The sequence below is a fragment of the Ambystoma mexicanum genome, chromosome 9 (assembly GCF_040938575.1).
Source record: "Ambystoma mexicanum isolate Mex_15411 chromosome 9, UKY_AmexF1_1, whole genome shotgun sequence".
In the NCBI taxonomy this organism is placed as follows: Eukaryota; Metazoa; Chordata; class Amphibia; order Caudata; family Ambystomatidae; genus Ambystoma; species Ambystoma mexicanum.
In genome coordinates this window covers 1136645495-1136662391 of record NC_090931.1, presented here as the reverse complement: position 1 = coordinate 1136662391, position 16897 = coordinate 1136645495, and the positions used below count along the sequence as shown (strand labels likewise).

The 16897-nt window shown below is 46.8% G+C and overlaps 1 protein-coding gene across 6 annotated transcripts in view; it reads left to right on the top strand.

Annotated features, from left to right (window-relative positions):
- MBD5 (methyl-CpG binding domain protein 5) overlaps positions 1-16897 on the top strand; it is an 802917-nt gene that overhangs the window by 78379 nt on the left and 707641 nt on the right. For 5 of the 6 annotated variants that reach the window (XM_069616504.1, XM_069616508.1, XM_069616506.1 and 2 more), the window contains one exon: positions 3129-3765. In XM_069616504.1, the coding sequence (XP_069472605.1) occupies positions 3653-3765 (113 nt within the window). In that variant the 5' untranslated portion in view covers positions 3129-3652. Of the gene's footprint in view, positions 1-3128; positions 3766-7015; positions 7294-16897 lie in introns of all 6 variants that reach the window. The other variant, XM_069616507.1, reaches the window with a different exon arrangement.

The following is a 16897-nucleotide window of genomic DNA, read 5'->3' as shown; positions in this document are numbered from 1 at the left end:
ATATTGCAGACAGATTCCCCTGACACTGGGATAGGTGCAGTAATATCGCACGCAGCTAGATGACAAAGGCATGGAACATCCTATAGGTTTCATCAGTCGCCAGCTTAAGGACAGAGTTCAGGTGGTCTACTGTGGAGAAGGAATGTTTTTTGCATGGTGTGGAGCCTTAGGAAGCTGAGACCCTACCTATATGGGACTCACCTCACTGTGTAAACTGACCATAGACCTTTCAAGTGATTGATGAACATGAAGGGAGAGAATCTTAAGTTGCTCTGATGGTCCATAAATCTTCAAGGCTTTGACTTCACCATTGAGCAGGAGCCAGGTGCACAGCATTGCAATGCTGATGTTCTGTCCAGTATGTATAACCGAATGGAACAGGAAACCCATCCAGGGGTAGATTAGATCCCCTTGTCCCTGGGGAGGGCAAGTGTTAGGAAAGAATTCTCTTTTAGGTATCTTTCCCTCCATATTCTATGGACCCCCAAACCTTTTGCTCACGTTTTACACCTAGTCCTGACTTTTTCCAGAAATGTGAATCCTTCAGCTTCACTTCACTGACCTCATTTGTTATGTGGAAACTGACTCGCCATTCAGACTGTCAATACTGAAAAATTGTTTCCCTTTTGTCATTTGACACGTTATCTGTTTGGGTAACTTTTTCAAACTGCACACATCATCTTTCAGTACAGTGCAATAGGGATACATTTGTATCATCCTAGACATTTACCAAAGGGATTTTTGGTTACTTTTAAATGTGTCTAAAGACAAGCTGGTGCCAGCAGTTACATTTCTACCATTGTTGCTATATTTTTAGGTAGCCCATTCATGTTTACCGCGTACCACACAATTCTGTTGCTTGTTCTTTGGCCATTTTGTACTTTGGCCTTCTTCCTGCATTCTCACAAATTCCCTTTTATGGTCATGCATTTGCCCGGGAAAGCTGCTATTTTCACGGGCTTGTGCATGCCATGTATATATGGAGTCAAGAAGGGGACTGGCACTGTCTAGTCCCAATCCACAAACTGGTGACCGTGAGTCTAGTGTCCATGCATGAGACAACCCCACAGTGGTCCCTGATTGGACCACTGCTGGTTTGCATGAGTGGTGCAGATCCTTGCTATTGGAGGTCTGAGTTTGATCACTCACCTGAATGTAGGATTAGAAGAGAAGTCCTTCAGCCATTCCAGCAGATCAGAAGAGGAGGCAAGTATCCTGTGTAGCTGTGCAGACGACGGAAGACCCTAGGACGAATCCTGAAGAGGTCTGGTGACCATTCTTGCTGCTGTCCCGGTGAAGACCTGCTGGACTACCAGATCTCAGAAGACCCTTGTTTGTGCTTCAACCCTTTGGACTGGTGCAACCAACCACTCTCCCCGCCTTCTAACGTTCCTGCAGCCTGGAGCCTTTAGAAGTGTACCTGGACCACCCAGTGGACTACGTACCTCGATTTTGGGCTAGCGTGCCAGAACCGGCATATTCTGTGTTTTTGCCCGGACCTTCGGTAGTTGCCAGCTCGTCCTACAAGTCGGCTTCCTGCCAAGTTTCAACCTCCCAATATCCAGGGATTCTGTTTGGAAGGGCTAACTTCTTTCGCGACTGGAGTGACGCCTGCTGTCGCCCATGTGCGTTGACTGTCGCTGCAACCAGCCATCTCCCGTCTGGTAGAGTGTCCTAAAGAGTCCTGCATCGGTGCCTGCTGCATTTCTTCGCTGGAACAGGTTAAACTGACCTCCAGGACCCGAGAAGAATCTTCCTTGTACCCGCAGCTACTGGGAATCTTCTACTGGATACAACGGCTGGAAAACCTACCTCTAGCAACTCCCATTTCATCTGCCAAGCCTTTTGGGAAAACCTGAGTAAGGGTGGTAAGTAGTCTAAATTATTAATGATATCCCTAACTCCTCCATTATAAAGTTTGTGAAGAACTGCTTTTTAAACATGTATCTAAAAAACTGTTCTAAAAGATAGTAAAAGTGATTTACTTAACTGTAAGAGTCCTGAGGCGTCTTTTGGAACCGTGTTCATCCCCACAGGAACATTTCTTAACTTTGTTCCCTTTCCTAAATGAACTTTGTGAACTTTTGAGCACATGGCCCAATTCAATTTAGGGTTGGACTAATAAATGGATGGCTCCTATTCCTGTGGACTGATTATCCAATTGCGTAACTGCTTCACTTCCCTTACAGGTGCATAGGTTAATGGTGTGCATTGTTATAAACAAAGGTGACTGTATATGTGTTTTATATTTAGAGTATTGTGTGATAATGTTACATGTTTGATTAATCGTCCTAGTTTGTTTTTGGGCCTATAATAGAGTATTTTTGTACTTACCTGTCTAAGTAGAATCATTGTGTATTTCACTTTGTGGACTCATTGTGGACCTCTGACCCCACTCACCTCTCCTCAGACTTAGGCTTGATCACTCTCCTCACTTACCCTGATTGGATTTGGCTCAACTCTTCGAGTTCCCCTGTTCACTATAACTAGAGTGGACACCAGAAAACTGTCCACCAGGCCAGATTAGAGAAATTCATCTTAACAGATGTCACCTCTCATTTAGTATCGAGTAGGTTGGATGAAAAGATAAAGGTTTTCAAATGTTGTTACTTTTTCTTCTGAACTTTTACTGTTTCAAAAAGCAGTGTGTCTTAAATGTATGTCCTGACATATGTTTTGCATTAATATAAAACACATCCTGCATGTATACAGTTTTATTTTGTGTTTTCAAGCACGTGCTACTATTTACAATTTAATCAAACACTGCACTCTATGCAGTTTGCACCCGTATCGCGTTTCCAATTATCAGAAATCAGTTGTGAGAGGCTTTCTCAATTCTCCCCCTACAGAGTTATCATAATCCATCTTTCATACAATCCTCTATTGCTTAAGACATGTAGTTGCCATTTATTTATTCAGTATAAACATTTAATTTTAGGTTGTGTGTATGGTGTGATGATGTCATTGAATTTTTATGTAAGAGCTTTAGCTCACATTTTTGAAAGTGTAGAACTGTATTCTTGAAAATTTGATATAGACATAAGAAGCTATTTGCAGAAGAAAATGCAAATGAGGAGCTGTATCATTTCAAAATATATTTACCAAGCTCTATTTTGATTTTATTCTAGGTTGTGCAATCAGGACTTGGGAATCATGAGGATAATACAAGAAAAGGCCAGTGAGGTATTTGTCATGGATTGGAAGATAAAGCGAAAACTAAAAGAATCTTGTTTTTAAATGGTCTACAATCTGAAAAAATGAAGTTCTTCACAAAGTATGCATTCAAGTTAGCAGTCTTCCTTCTTGTGGACTTGCATTCAATGTAGGAATAGAATTTCCCTCTTTGCACAAAAAGGTATTATGTTTCTGCTTAGGGGGAAGCACTGGCTTTACCCCTCTTTTACTTTAAAGAAATAATGAGAAACAATACCTACTTCCCTAAATGTGGATGCCCATGGGCAACTGGCTTGTTGAGGAATCATGGCCTTCTTCGCCGAGGACTCAGTTTGGATCTGAGCTGAAGTCTCCCAATGCACTTCGTACAGTCTGAGATTGACTGTACTCTTTGGTCCTCTTGAAGGCCAAAATGGCAACTAATAAAAGGATATCAAATTGTTGGTATCTTTGAAGAGTGGCAAGCAGTAAAAGAAAGATGAATGAAGGAAAAGTGTGTGATGGAGGAAGTAAAGATGGAAGGTTACCAGCTGTACAGGTCCCAATTGGTTGGCTGCGTCGGGCGGATCACAGTGGAGTACTATATATCAGGTAAGCTTGGCTTCCAAAGATATTGTTATGATTTTTGCACCTATCCCAGAGCTCTGAAGGTACCCAGTTCCTTGCATGAAAAAGCCATTTAGTCAAATTGTATTTCTTGGAATTGTGGGTTTTGGAGTCCAGAACGTAAAATGGAAAATACAAGTCTGGAAATCACAGAATCCTAGGAGAAAAACAGGACTGGATAGCTTTCACACACATGGAACTGAGAAACCTGACTGGCCCTGTATCCATATTTATTATTTGTGTTTAAAGGGAAAAACTGCATTTTAAGTCTTCTCATCTCAACTCCGCGTGACGACAATGTGGGAAATGATTAGTGTGTAACTAGCCAGGTTTTTATCTTTTTTTGAAAAGGAAAGATGATATTTATTGTTGGCAGTTTTAATGAGGGCCATAGTTTGCAAATATGCTTTTTGGACATAAAGGCAAGTACTTCCCTTACATGCTCCAGAAATGTGAAACAATAAGGAGCCTCTAAGAAGGTCTTTATAGGCTGGAAAAAAGGAGTCTTTAAATGCAGTCTTAATAAGTGGGGCACTTGATTATCTCATGGAGTCATGAACCATAAGGATAGATTTACATAAGATCCTAATATCCACAGTCGGAGGGAAGGTGAACTTGGTCAGGCAAACAGGTGAGCTGCATCATTCTGAAACCTGCACAGTCATGCAGTGAGATTCAGAGGCATGCCTTTTTACCTAGACCATTTGAGGTGGATGTATTAGTTATTGAAGCCCGGAATTCCTATTATCGCAGAACGTGTGAGCTTCAGTACACAGAGCTAAAAAGAGGTGATGTTTGCCTCTACATTGATTGGAAGCACCTGGAAGAGTTGGCTGACTGAATGAAAGGCAAGCTATTTGACAAAGCTGTTAATTTGGGTGCTTGTATAGGCCTCATAGAGGCGTTTCCCTGGCACTGTCATACTATTCCCGGCGTATGGCCCGCTAGTCCCCTTATGGCAATACCTGGATGCCTATCCAATGCACAAAATCCAAAACGGTTGGCTCTTCTAGTTTCTTGGTAGGTTAGAAGATGCAAGACAGGAATTTGGGGGGGCAGCTCATCAGCAGGCATTGTCTTGTTGAGGAGGGCACTGCTATCAGCTGGCTTGCAGGGTTACAAATGAATATTTTTAATAAGAAGGAGCTAAACGCAGCTCCTGAGTATAAAGCATTACCCGTTAGGCTGGGGTTACCACTGGGGAACCAGTAGCTAGGACACTGCGCACCACAGCTTCCACATTAGATGCAAACATTAGCTTTTTGTCCATTATGTTTGATCCATTATAAATGTCTTCTAGCTGTGTCTTTGTGCTGCTTAATACACGTTCCCAAACACACAACGTTAATGTCTCATAGGTATGGTTGTATGCCGCTAGTTGGCTTGTGTGTTAAAAGTAGCTCCTGGTAGCTGTTTGTGTCTAGATCACTGGGTTTGCTTGAGCTGGGTTGTTTGAAGTGCAAAGTAGAGTCATGTTTAACGGGGAAGGGCGAGCCTGTCTGATCCATTTGTGTCTGACCAAGTGAGCAAGCTGGATGGAGATGTGCAGTTGTGGCTCTGACGGTCTTCCAATATTAAAGGTATTGAGCTGCTGTTAGGTCAAATGAAAGCTGTATATTTTCCCTAGTTTTTTTTGATAATGTGAAATATTTCTTAGAATACTCTTCAATATATTTTGCTAGCATGAAACTTGATTGTGCTGTTTGTGTAGATGTTGATTCAGTATATTCCTGCAAGTGCCTGCATTTGATTGTTTCTACTCAAACCAGTGCAATTTTCACTGTGCAAATCTCAACTCTTCCATGTGACATTCACAACACGTGATTGTGTCTGTTGCCACATTTCTATTTTCTATTCCTGCACTTGAATATGTCTTCCTGAATATGTCCAACACTGCCTTTGGAATATAAATCCTATATGTGATAAATGAACATGATTTGTGTTTTATTTAAAACAAGACCTCTTCTCTTTATTGAAAAAACAGTGTGGTCACCCAAAGAACACAGGGCCTTTGAAGAAATGTAACCTGCAGTTGGATAATTAACCTGTTGGGGAAAATATGCATGAATGCTGCATTTAAATTGCCTTCACATCTCTCTCTTGGTTTTGTGGGCTGCTGCTGCTTGTGTGTATTCATGTCTGATAGACCTTTTTTTAGCATGAACACAAAAGTGTATATAGCTGTGACGCAGACGTGCTCACAACGATTCAGCCATGAAGGAAGGGCAAGGGAGCAGACTGGAGCCGCGAGGTCACGTGATTGATTGTCAATATGTTTCAGCACTGGCATGCCAATACCTGAATCCAGGTTGCACAGAATTCTCAAGTGAGGACTTAACTCTGTGAGCTGTGTTACTCCAGTCAACTTAAACTCTTTCCACAGATACATACACAACCTAATCAAACACAATTCTGAAAGGCCCTCAGGAAACATCAAGGGGCTAAATCACCCACAATCCGTGAGACTTGCCCTACCCTGGAACGAAGATCACTGCAAAGAGAGGTGTAGATATATCAAGACATGTAGCATGGACCTGTTTCTATTCTGAACATTTCCTTGAACACTCTTGTACCGGTCCAGAAGAGATAGATTCCTTAGCTTCATACCAGTCAACAGCCCCCACAGTTTTGTCTTGACTATCAATTTTGGACAGACAATTTGCTGATTAAATCACATGACTGTTGTAGCTTGTTTAATATGTGTGTGTTGATATTACCTCTTCTGCCCGACATCTCTTTGGATCACAAAAGCCGCATGATCCCTGTAATAAAAATAAAGAAAGGATTGCAGAGTTTGCTCAGTCAATGACAGCCTATATGCATTGGGATCTTAATTGTATATAGTTTGACACCAGGAACAGAGCAACAATAAGAACAAATAGCGCAACTACAATTGAATGTATCACCAAAGTAGAGAACACATTGATGTAAGCAGCAGGGAAACAAAATCTGGGCCTGAGCTACCAGCAGGATGCACTCATAATGCTTGAGGGAGTAGCTTTTGGCCCTGTAAATATATACCTGCAAAAGCTCTGGCAGAGAGCACGCTCTCTCTCACCAGACCTAAAATCGAAAGATCAGGGACTGGAGTTCAGTAGCACACTAAATATAGGGCACAAATAAGGGGCACCCCAAGTACTAGGAAGCAAAATCACATTAACAGCAAAAGATGATCGAAATGACTGCCCCCTTTCCTGCCAACCCTTCTCTCACTCATTTTCTCTTTTTTTTACAGGGGGCTCCCCTCCCTGAAATTCCCTGCCTGCCTCCACTACTGTTCCCATTCCTTCATGGAAAGCTGAAATGGCCTAGCGTCAGTGTCCACCCAATGCCTGGCCTGTGCATGCCCATCCCAACACATTTGCTCCCTGCTCATTGTCCGGTTTCCCAAATGTGCATGCACTTCCTTCACCAAATTGTAAAGGGCACAAAGAGAGAGTAGCAATGAGACGACGACTGGTATTCACGAAGGAAATCCGACTTGAGGATGCAACACATCTGTCTCGTTACCAGGTAACCTGAATACTTCAATCTAACTTAAAGTGAGGTTAGAAAGAACAGGCTATGTTGGCCTTTCTGCATTACTGTTATAAAGTAGTGGGGTGGCCAATTGCTTGCAAACGTTTTTCTCTTGTCCACAATGTGTCCCCCAAATTCCCAGCCCACGCATCCTTATCCCTGTACATTTGTGCCCTGCCCAATGTACTTTCACCAAACTGTACAGAGCGTAATGGAAGAGTAGCAATGCGACAATGACTGTTATTCAAGAAAGAATATTCAACTTGAGGTTGCAACACATCTATCTCGTTACCAGATTACCCAAGTACCTTAATCTAACATAAAGTTGGCCTTTCTGTGTTCCTGTCCAAAAATAGTGAAGGGGCCAGTTGCTTGCAAAGGTTTTTTTCTCTTGTCCACAATGCACAAGATAATATTTTGAAGTGGAAGTATTTTACTCCCTATTTTCTTTAAAGTTGGGAGTGAAATGATTTTTTAGGTAGTAATAAAATATTCCCATTGAGGATGGGACTTACTTTTGAAGTGAGTAAACATATCTTTTAACTGTAAAAAGGAAATGTTTTTGTAATATTTGTTTGCACATAGTTATCCATACACATTAAAAGATACATTTTTATCTCTTCGGATCAGGCAGTTATAATAGAATTTCCTCTTGTGGCGCTACATGTAATACGGTTCCAAACATATCAATGAAGCTGTGTTGGTAAAAGCACAAAGTGTCGGTTTCCTATTTTTTGTTGGGAGTATTTTGAAGGATGTCGGTGTTGGTCGGTTGTTTGGAGGGGTTGACTACTGTAAATAACTCAGTGTTCTTGTCTGATTTCTAGTGCTGAGGCTAAAATACGTAATACTAATACAGTCTCTCAGTAGGTCTTTTATGATTTTCTCATAAGCTGGAACCCATTAAGGATATGCTCTGTGGCGATCATAAGCATTCTCTCATGGTGATCTTCGTATATGGTTGTATGCTTGATCAGGTAGGAGATGGAAGATCTTGTCCCGTAACTCGGTTTATCTTTGGTAATTCCTTGTTGGTATATCTCTCTATGCTTACCATATCTTCCCGGCTATGGGCAGCCTCTGTATTCTTGGCCGGAATGGATTACGCTTCAGACACCACCTGTCACAACTGCACAATAATCACATTGAGTCGCAGAGACAGTTCAAGGGCCTTTGTTTTTCTCTTTGTGGGGCCCTGTCTCTCATCGTATGACCTTTCTTCCTAACCCAGGCATCTGTAACCCCTGTCTAGTGCTGCCAAATGTTGACCCTACTGTCTAAATACTTGCTTATGTTTGAGATGATTAGCTAAATGCCTGCTAGCTAAACTCCCTCAGGGACTTCTAACTCCCTACCCTTTCCAGTTGTTAGTGATCTAACGGGATGTGCGATGGTGCCTTGCAAATACTCTGTTCGAGGGGATTGGGTCCTCCAACGTATTCCATATCTTTGACAGTAATCACCACAGCTGTGTTGCTTCGAAACATTTTCTGCATCCTGCGTCGATGGCGTCAATGCGCCGTCCCCGAGGACCTCTTCCGATGGCCGACATCACCCGATGTGATAAGTAGGATGCACGACGCCCGCAGCCTCATTTCCCTTTTTTTCCGCGAACGTGTTCACTTCGTGAATCTCGGTACGCCTCGACTCTTTGGAGTTCTGTTTTATTCTATCTTGGTTCTTTGAACCTGTTCAGTTTTTGTGACCATGTCTACCTCGTCTTCAACCCCGCATCCGGGCTTCAAGAAATGCGGGGACTGTGGGTCCAAGATGTCGGTAACGGACTCGCACGACGCCTGCCTCTGGTGCCTCGGGGAGGCCCACGACACGGACGACTGTGTCGACTGCCAGTCGCTCACGGCCAAGGCCTTGCGGGAGCGCAAGAAGAAGTTGTCAGTAGGTAGGGTGTCTAAGCCCAGGAAGTCGAGGTCTGCGGGGCTTTCAATGGATGATTCGAGAGGTGACTCTCCGCGTCATCGTCGGAGGTCCAGTGGGTCTCCTTCCAGGAGTCTGTCTCGCCACTCCTCTACCTCTTCGAGGCATTCCCGGAAGCGCCGGCATCGGTCGCCTTCCCCGTCCTCTTCCGAGGACTCCTGTCGGCGGGTCGCTTATCCCACCATGCAAGCGACACCGGAGGAATGGGCTTCCTTCGGGAAGAAGATGTTGGCGATTCTTGAATCGCAGGGCTCCGGTCCGTCCGCGCCTCCGAGTGGGGTCGGTCGTGATCAGTCGAGAGACACCGCTCGCACGCCTTCGGGCTCGAGTGGTCGGCACAGTTCGCGGGAGAGGTCCCGCTCGGACAAGGGTAACTGTTCTCGCCATGCCTGTTCCAGGTCCCGGTCATCGACGCGCTCGAGACCGCGTGATCCGGTGCCATCTTCGAGGAAGACGTCGACGCCTGTGGCGCAGAGGTTGTCGACGACCTCTCTCGAGGCTCTGCTTTCGAGGGGGTTGTCGACGCTGTCGGCGCCTAGGTCGTCGAAGGACATAGTCGGAGCCCTGGCTTCGAGGCCTGTGTCGACGGTGCCGGTGCTGGCGGCGCTGCGGCTGACGTTGACGCCGATTCGCTCAATGCCGATTCTCTCGGCGCCTACTTGTTCGGCGCCCTCGACGCCTTTCGAGGCGGTGGTGTCGGAGGGGCCCCGTAGCACGGGGGTAGCCCCTAGAAAGGCTCTGTCTAAGGTCAGGCATAGCTTTGGTCCCCAGGCGTCTTCCTCTCACCGCCTGGAGTACATTTCAGAGGGTGATGAGGGCTCTGATGAGGGCTTGGTTCCGGTTACGGTGCCTGATGAGCTTCTCTCGGGCCATAGCCAATTTGATGACCTGAGGCAGTCACTGCATGATGCCAGTGGACTGGACACCTCTCCGGAGGTGGAGTTTTGTAGGCCGGAGCCTGGCACTCATGCCGATTCTTCGTACCGGCGCCTTATGTCTCGGGTCACCGAGTACTTGGGATGGTCGGCTCCCCCAGGGGAGTTTGTTCAGGATGATCTCACGTACATCCTTGATCTTGGTCCCCCCACTGACCCGGTATTGCCGTTTCATATGGCTCTGCAGAGAAGGTGGCGGCGGCTTGGACTGCTCCAAAGAGTCTCCCGGCAGTGGACAAGTCTTTGTCACGAAAATCTCGTCCAGCCAGTAGCGACCCCTGCTACTTGTCCAGGCACCCCACTCCGGAGAGTTTGGTGGTGCAGGCGGCTACGGCCCCGGCAAAGCAGGCGTCGTATCCCACCATCCCTCCGGATAGGGACGACAAACTTTTTGATGGCTGGGCGAAGAAAGTGTTTTCTTCAGGGGGTATGGCGCTTCAGGCAGCCAACTCCGTATGTGCCTTGTCTTGTTTCACACACACTCTGTGGAACTGTGTTGCATTAGCGGCTGAACATATTCCCGAAGGGGACGAACGGGATGGTTTCCTTGCTATGGTTCAGGATGGCAAGGATGCCATGTGTGAGGCCGTTCAGTCGGGTTTGGACATGGCAGATTGTGTCAGCCGGTCCATGGCGGCGAGCACCGTAATACGCAGATTTGCGTGGTTGCTGAAGTCGGGGTTCGCCCCTGATGTGCAGTCCCGGCTCCTCAACATGCCCTTTGACGGTGAACATCTTTTTGGCAGCAAGGCTGACGAGAGCCTTGAGAGGGTGCAGTCCTACAAAGCTGCAGCGAAGTCGTTGGGCGCTGCAGTTCGACAACCTCTGCCTTTTCGTCCTAGGGGACAACAATGGAGGGGAGGTTCCTTTCGCTATTACTCGTCGTTCAGTAAAGCGAGAGGAGCTGTCAGTCAAAGAGGCCACCGTAAGAGTGCCAGCGGTGGAAAACAGGGTACTCGAGGTGCCAAGGGCGCTCGGCCAGTTACCTCTTTGCCCTCAGGCAACAGCGCAGCGCTACCACTCAGTCATGAGGCCAGTTCCCATGGTTCGCCGGTTGGGGGAAGGCTGGCGCAGCATCTTCTACAGTGGCATGCCATTACTTCAGATGTGTGGGTCCTGGAGATCATAAACCATGGCTACTGTCTTCCCTTTCGACAGAGGCCTCACGACAATCCACCTGGGAACCTCTCTTTGAAGATCCGCTCCTTGCACAGGAAATTCAAGCCCTGTTGGAGAAAGGCGCCATAGAACTGGTGCCTGTAGCGGAGAGGAACAAGGGATGGCATTCCCCTTATTTTTTGATTTCGAAGAAAGACGGGAGATTGAGACCCATCATGGACTTGTGCGGTTTGAACAAACTCCTCAGGAAGGACAAGTTCAAGATGGTTATTCTCTCTCAAGTCCTCCAGGCCCTTCAACTTCAGGACTGGTTGGTGTCTCTCGACCTCAAGGACGCTTATTTCCATGTGCCGATCCATCCCAAGCACAAGACGTACCTGAGGTTTGCGGTTGGCAACTCGCACTTTCAGTTTCGGGTCCTGCCGTTTGGATTGACCTTCGCCCCAAGGGTTTTCACCAAGCTCATGGTGGTGGTGGCAGCGCATCTCAGGAAAGGGGGGATTCACGTCTACCCCTACCTGGACGATTGGCTGATCAGGGGGAGCTCTCCCGAGCAAGTCCTGGATCATCTGTCCGTCACCTGCCACTCCCTTCACAAGCTGGGCTCCTCCCTCAATTTAAAGAAGTCCCATTTGACGCCAACACAGTGGCTCAAGTGCATCGGAGCAGTGCTCGACACATCCCTGGGGCTGTGTTTTCCTCCCCAGGTGAGGCCTCTTCACATTCAGCAGATGGTGCACAAGTTTCAACTTGCCCAGACGCTCCCGGCGTTCGAGTTCTTGAGGCTGCTCGGCCTCATGGCATCCTGCATTCTTCTGGTGCCAGAGGCTCGTCTGCGGATGAGATCTTTGCAGTGGGCACTCAAGCTCCAGTGGTCTCAGTCCTCTGGCAGGATGTCGGACCCTGTTCAGGTGCCGCCCTCGGTCGCCCAGGACCTTCTGTGGTGGGCCGTCGAAGGCAATCTGATGAAGGGGGCCCCATTTTGGCTGCCCTGGCCGGAGGTGACGATCGTGACAGACGCATCTCTCACGGGATGGGGAGCTCATGCCAACGAGTTGACAGTCAGTGGTCGTTGGTCTCCGTCAGAGTCCAGACTTCATATCAATCTGTTGGAGCTGGGGGCCGTCAGGCTAGCCCTGAAGGCTTTTCTGCCGACTGTGCGAGGAAAGAGTGTCCTGATTCTAACAGACAAACACGGTGGCCATGCACTACCTCAACAAAAAGGGGGGGGGCAGGGTCACTTCCTCTGTGCCGGGAGGCGATGCAGCTCGAGTTCTGAGCCATCCAGCAGGAAGTTTCGATCTCGGCTGTTCATCTGGCCGGAGACACCAACGAGATGGCGGACGCTCTGATCAGGCAGAGCACGATCTGTCACGAGTGGGAGCTGGCTCAGGAGATTCTCCTGGAGATCTTCACCCTTTGGGGGACCCCTCAAGTAGATCTCTTTGCCTCCAGTGTCAACTGGAAGTGCGAAAGGTTCTGCTCGCGGGAATTTCCTCCAAAAGGAGCCTAAGGAGACGCGTTCATGGTGGAGTGGTCATTCCCACTGCTGTACGCGTTTCCTCCAGTCCCCGTCATCCCGCAAGTACTGCAGAGGTTACGGAGGTTCGGTTCCCGGATGATCCTCATTGCTCCGGCGTGGGCCCGGAGAACGTGGTACCCGGACCTTCTCGACTTGTCCATCTGCCCTCCACGTCGTCTTCCCTACCGAGACGATCTGCTCTCACGGGAGGGGGGTCAGGTTCTCCAGCCAGAGGTCAGATGCCTCAACCTTCACGCTTGGCTTCTGAAAGGTTGAGGTATGAGGATTGGGACCTCCCTGAAGACGTGTTGGAAGTGTTGCTCTCGGCAAGACGGCCGGCAATAAAGTCTCTGTACCGTTGCCGTTGGCGTAAATTCTGCGACTGGTGCAGAGTTAAGAATGTGGATCCTTTTGAATGTGACATTCCCGTGGTTCTGTCTTTTTTGCTTTCTTTGGCCCACACGGGCTTGCAAGTGGGGACCATTAAAGGTTACCTGGTTGCGCTGTCCATATTCGTCCGAAGAATGTTCCTATTTGAAGATTCCTTTCATTTCTTAGTTTTTGAAAGGGCTCACTAATGTGTTTCCTCCGTCACCTTTTCTGGTACCAGGTTGGGATTTGAATCTTGTTCTTAAGTTTTTTATGGGTGCTCCCTTTGAGCCTTTGCATTCTTTTTAGAGTCCTGGGGTTGCTATTGCAAACATTCATACATTTCCGATGGATTATTTTAGCTAGTATTTCATAACAATCACATCAATGGCATCTTGTTGAGCAAATTTCAGCTCATTAACAATATCTCCAATATTTTCTGAAGATCTAATATTGCCCAGTTACTTTGGTCCCAGCCCTTGCAGTGTTATATGATATTGTAAATTAGCGTCTCTCTCTAATACTGTGTAGGGTACTTGATCTCCAAAATAAGTGAAAAGTGATCACTGTCAGTGAGTTTACCCACAAAGAAATGTGACACCATTGAGGATATATAACCGTCCACCAAAATTGTCTTTTTCCTGACCCTTACTGAAACCTAAATCTCTCCCTCTGACTCTGCAACCCTTGCTGCCCTTCATGACTGTGCCTACACTTTCACTCACTCTCCCTGCCCCACTGGCAGGGGTGGTTGTGTAGGACTTTTTTCATCCTCCATACGTCCTATATCTCCTACTCCCCTATCACCTGCTAATCTTCCTTGATTTGAATACACTATCTCCACAGGGACTGCCCCCTTTGGCATAAATATCATCTCTCTTGACTGGCCACCTGGTCTGGTAGTCCAGTTCTTTGACCACATCTCCCAACTAATTGACTCTCTCCCTCCCGAACACCACCTCGTTGTCATCAGTGAATTTAACCTCCCCTCTCTCTCTGCTGCTCTCTCCACTGAATTTAAATCTCCTCTACCTAACCACTCACACTCTTCTGTCCACTCTCTGCCCACCCATTAAAATGGAAACTCCCTTGACCTTATTCTCATCTCCTCTCAACTCTCTGCCTCTGATATGTTACAGTGCATTCTCCCTCTGATCACTCTATCGCCTTCGCCTCAATCTCCACTCCTGCTTCTTCCTCACTCTCTCCATCTACTACAACTATTACTAAGTGCAAGCTTCACTCCTCCAAACCCCCTTACTACCTCTCCGACCTACACCACTCTCTCTCTTCCTATGCTGAATTCACCTTTCCATCCGCTGAAAAGCCCTTGACTAACTTTAACACTACTCGTTATGCTCCCTTCTACTCTCACTACCCTCTTACTAGACTCACTCTTAAATCCTCCACTTCACATCCCTGCATTACACCTCTCATCCTCTCCCTGAAAACAATAAAGAAGAGAAAGCTTTGCACTCGGCAAAGGTCAAGACATTACTCCGATCTCCAACTCTATCTCACTGCTCTTCAAAACTATTCCTATAATCTTAAGTCTGCCAAACGTGACTTCTATCTCTCTCTCATTTTGTTTCAATCCTCCCAAACTTGGTAGCTCCAAAAATCTCTCAAACCAAATTTCTCACCTCCTAAACTCACCTTCTTCTCCTCTACTCTTTCTGCAAACTATCATACTCTCTACTTTGCTTCTAAAATTTCTACCATGCACAATACCCGCGCTAATTACTTTCTATCCCCTCCTCCTGCTCACATTTCTCCACCATTCATACCCTCCTCTCCCGCCAATATGTCTTCCTTTGCCCCCACCAACCCTGATGAGATTCTTGCCCTACTCATCAAAGCTAACTGTTCCTGTCCTCCCAGCGTTGCTCCACATATTACTTCTCTCTTCAACTCCTCTTTTGACGATGCCACTTTTGCCTCATCCTTTAATGCAGCTACTGTCATCCCTCTCCTTAAGAAACCTAGTCTAGATCCTAACTTTCTGTCTCTCTTCTAACACACTATTCTAAAATCCTAGAGTGAGTAGTACTCCATCGACTCACTGAGTTCCTTGATACTCACAACCTCCGGGACCCTCTTCAGTCTGGCTTTCGACCTCTGCATTTCACTGAGGGAGTTTATCCTCAATGTCAGCAGCTTCATCTCTTCCGCTCGACATGCAAACCATTCATCTATTCTTATTCTTCTCAACCTCTCTGCTGCCTTCGATACTGTCGATCATTCTGACCTTCTCTGTACATTATTTCTCCTTGGCCGCAGAGATAAGGCTCCCGCTTGGTTTGCTTTATACCTTTCCCCCAGACACTTTCAGGGGTCGTGGAACAGGCTTACCTCCCTAACCCCCAACCCCTTTACTGTTTGTGTTCCCCAAGGGTCAGTTGTTGGTCCACCCCTCTTCACTCTCTATACTTCAGCTCTTGGTGCCCTGATCTCCTAACAACTATATTCTGGTAACACTTAGATTTTCTTCCGCTTTCACTCCTTATCCGATGAGCTGTTGTCAAAAATGTCAAACTGCCTCTCAGCTCTCCAATATTGGATGGTGTCGCACTTGCAACAAGCTCAACTCCACTAAGACTGACATTCTCTACTTCCCAGCCAAACAGTCCATTGCTTCCTATCCTTATCTTCTCTCCTGACTACCTTCCTTATTCTGCTCCTGCTCATAACCTTGGTGTCATCTTCAACCCATTAAACAAATTCTCACTCTTCATCTCCAAATCTGCCACTGGAGCCAGACTAAACCTCCTTAATTTGAGAAAAATCCATATTCTTCTTCCTTTCAATACTGCTAAACAGCTAATGTCTTCCTTAGTCCTTTCACTATCTGACTACTGTGCCAGTCTCCTCTATGGCCTTCTGTCATAACCCTCAGCCCTGATCCCCACTGGCACGCCCATTGGCCAGGTGGAATCAGACTTCGGATCACAAATAAGGCCTGGCATCCGCTTCACAGGCCCTCTTGGAGCCAGTCCTGGTGCCTTTGGCGCCAGGCTCATAAATAGGGAAAGCCATCAGTTAAGGGAACTACTTTATTCAGGCTTTCAGCCAACATGGAGGCATCCACATAGCTTGATTCCTAGGACCAAGCTATGTGGTATAGTGTTTTGGGTGTTGTGGCCTAGGGACTACTTTACCTGGACTTCTTTGCAGAGACTATTTAAACCACACCCGAACAAGACAACACGCTTCGCGTTACTTTGCTACTAGCAACGTGACGCTCACCATGTTCAGCTTCTCACGAACCTGGCAAGATCCGGACCTGCAGAAAACAACAAAGAACATCGTTAGCAGCAGTATCTTACCTGCTCCTCCATCCTTCACTGTTCACAGCTGCTGGGCAGCTTTGTGTGAATGGTTCGCCACCCGGATCGAAGGACCTGAGAAAGGAAGAAAGACATCATTAAAGAAGGTAGTAGAGACATTTCAACCACGAATTGCTTAGAGGCTTACCTGGCTGGTGGTTATTCGACCAATATAGCTCCGGAACTCAATCCGCGCTGGGGGCACACCGCGACCTACGAAAAAGAGAAACCACAGGTCAGTGAAGAAAAGACTGTGCTGCGCTGCGCAAAGCGCCTACTTACCGCATCACAGCGTTATTGTGCGCCATCATTTACCAGCGAGAACCAGCCTACCCAGTTCGCCAAGCGGACGCCCCGCGCACTTAGGGGAGATAAAGATACATTATGAAACA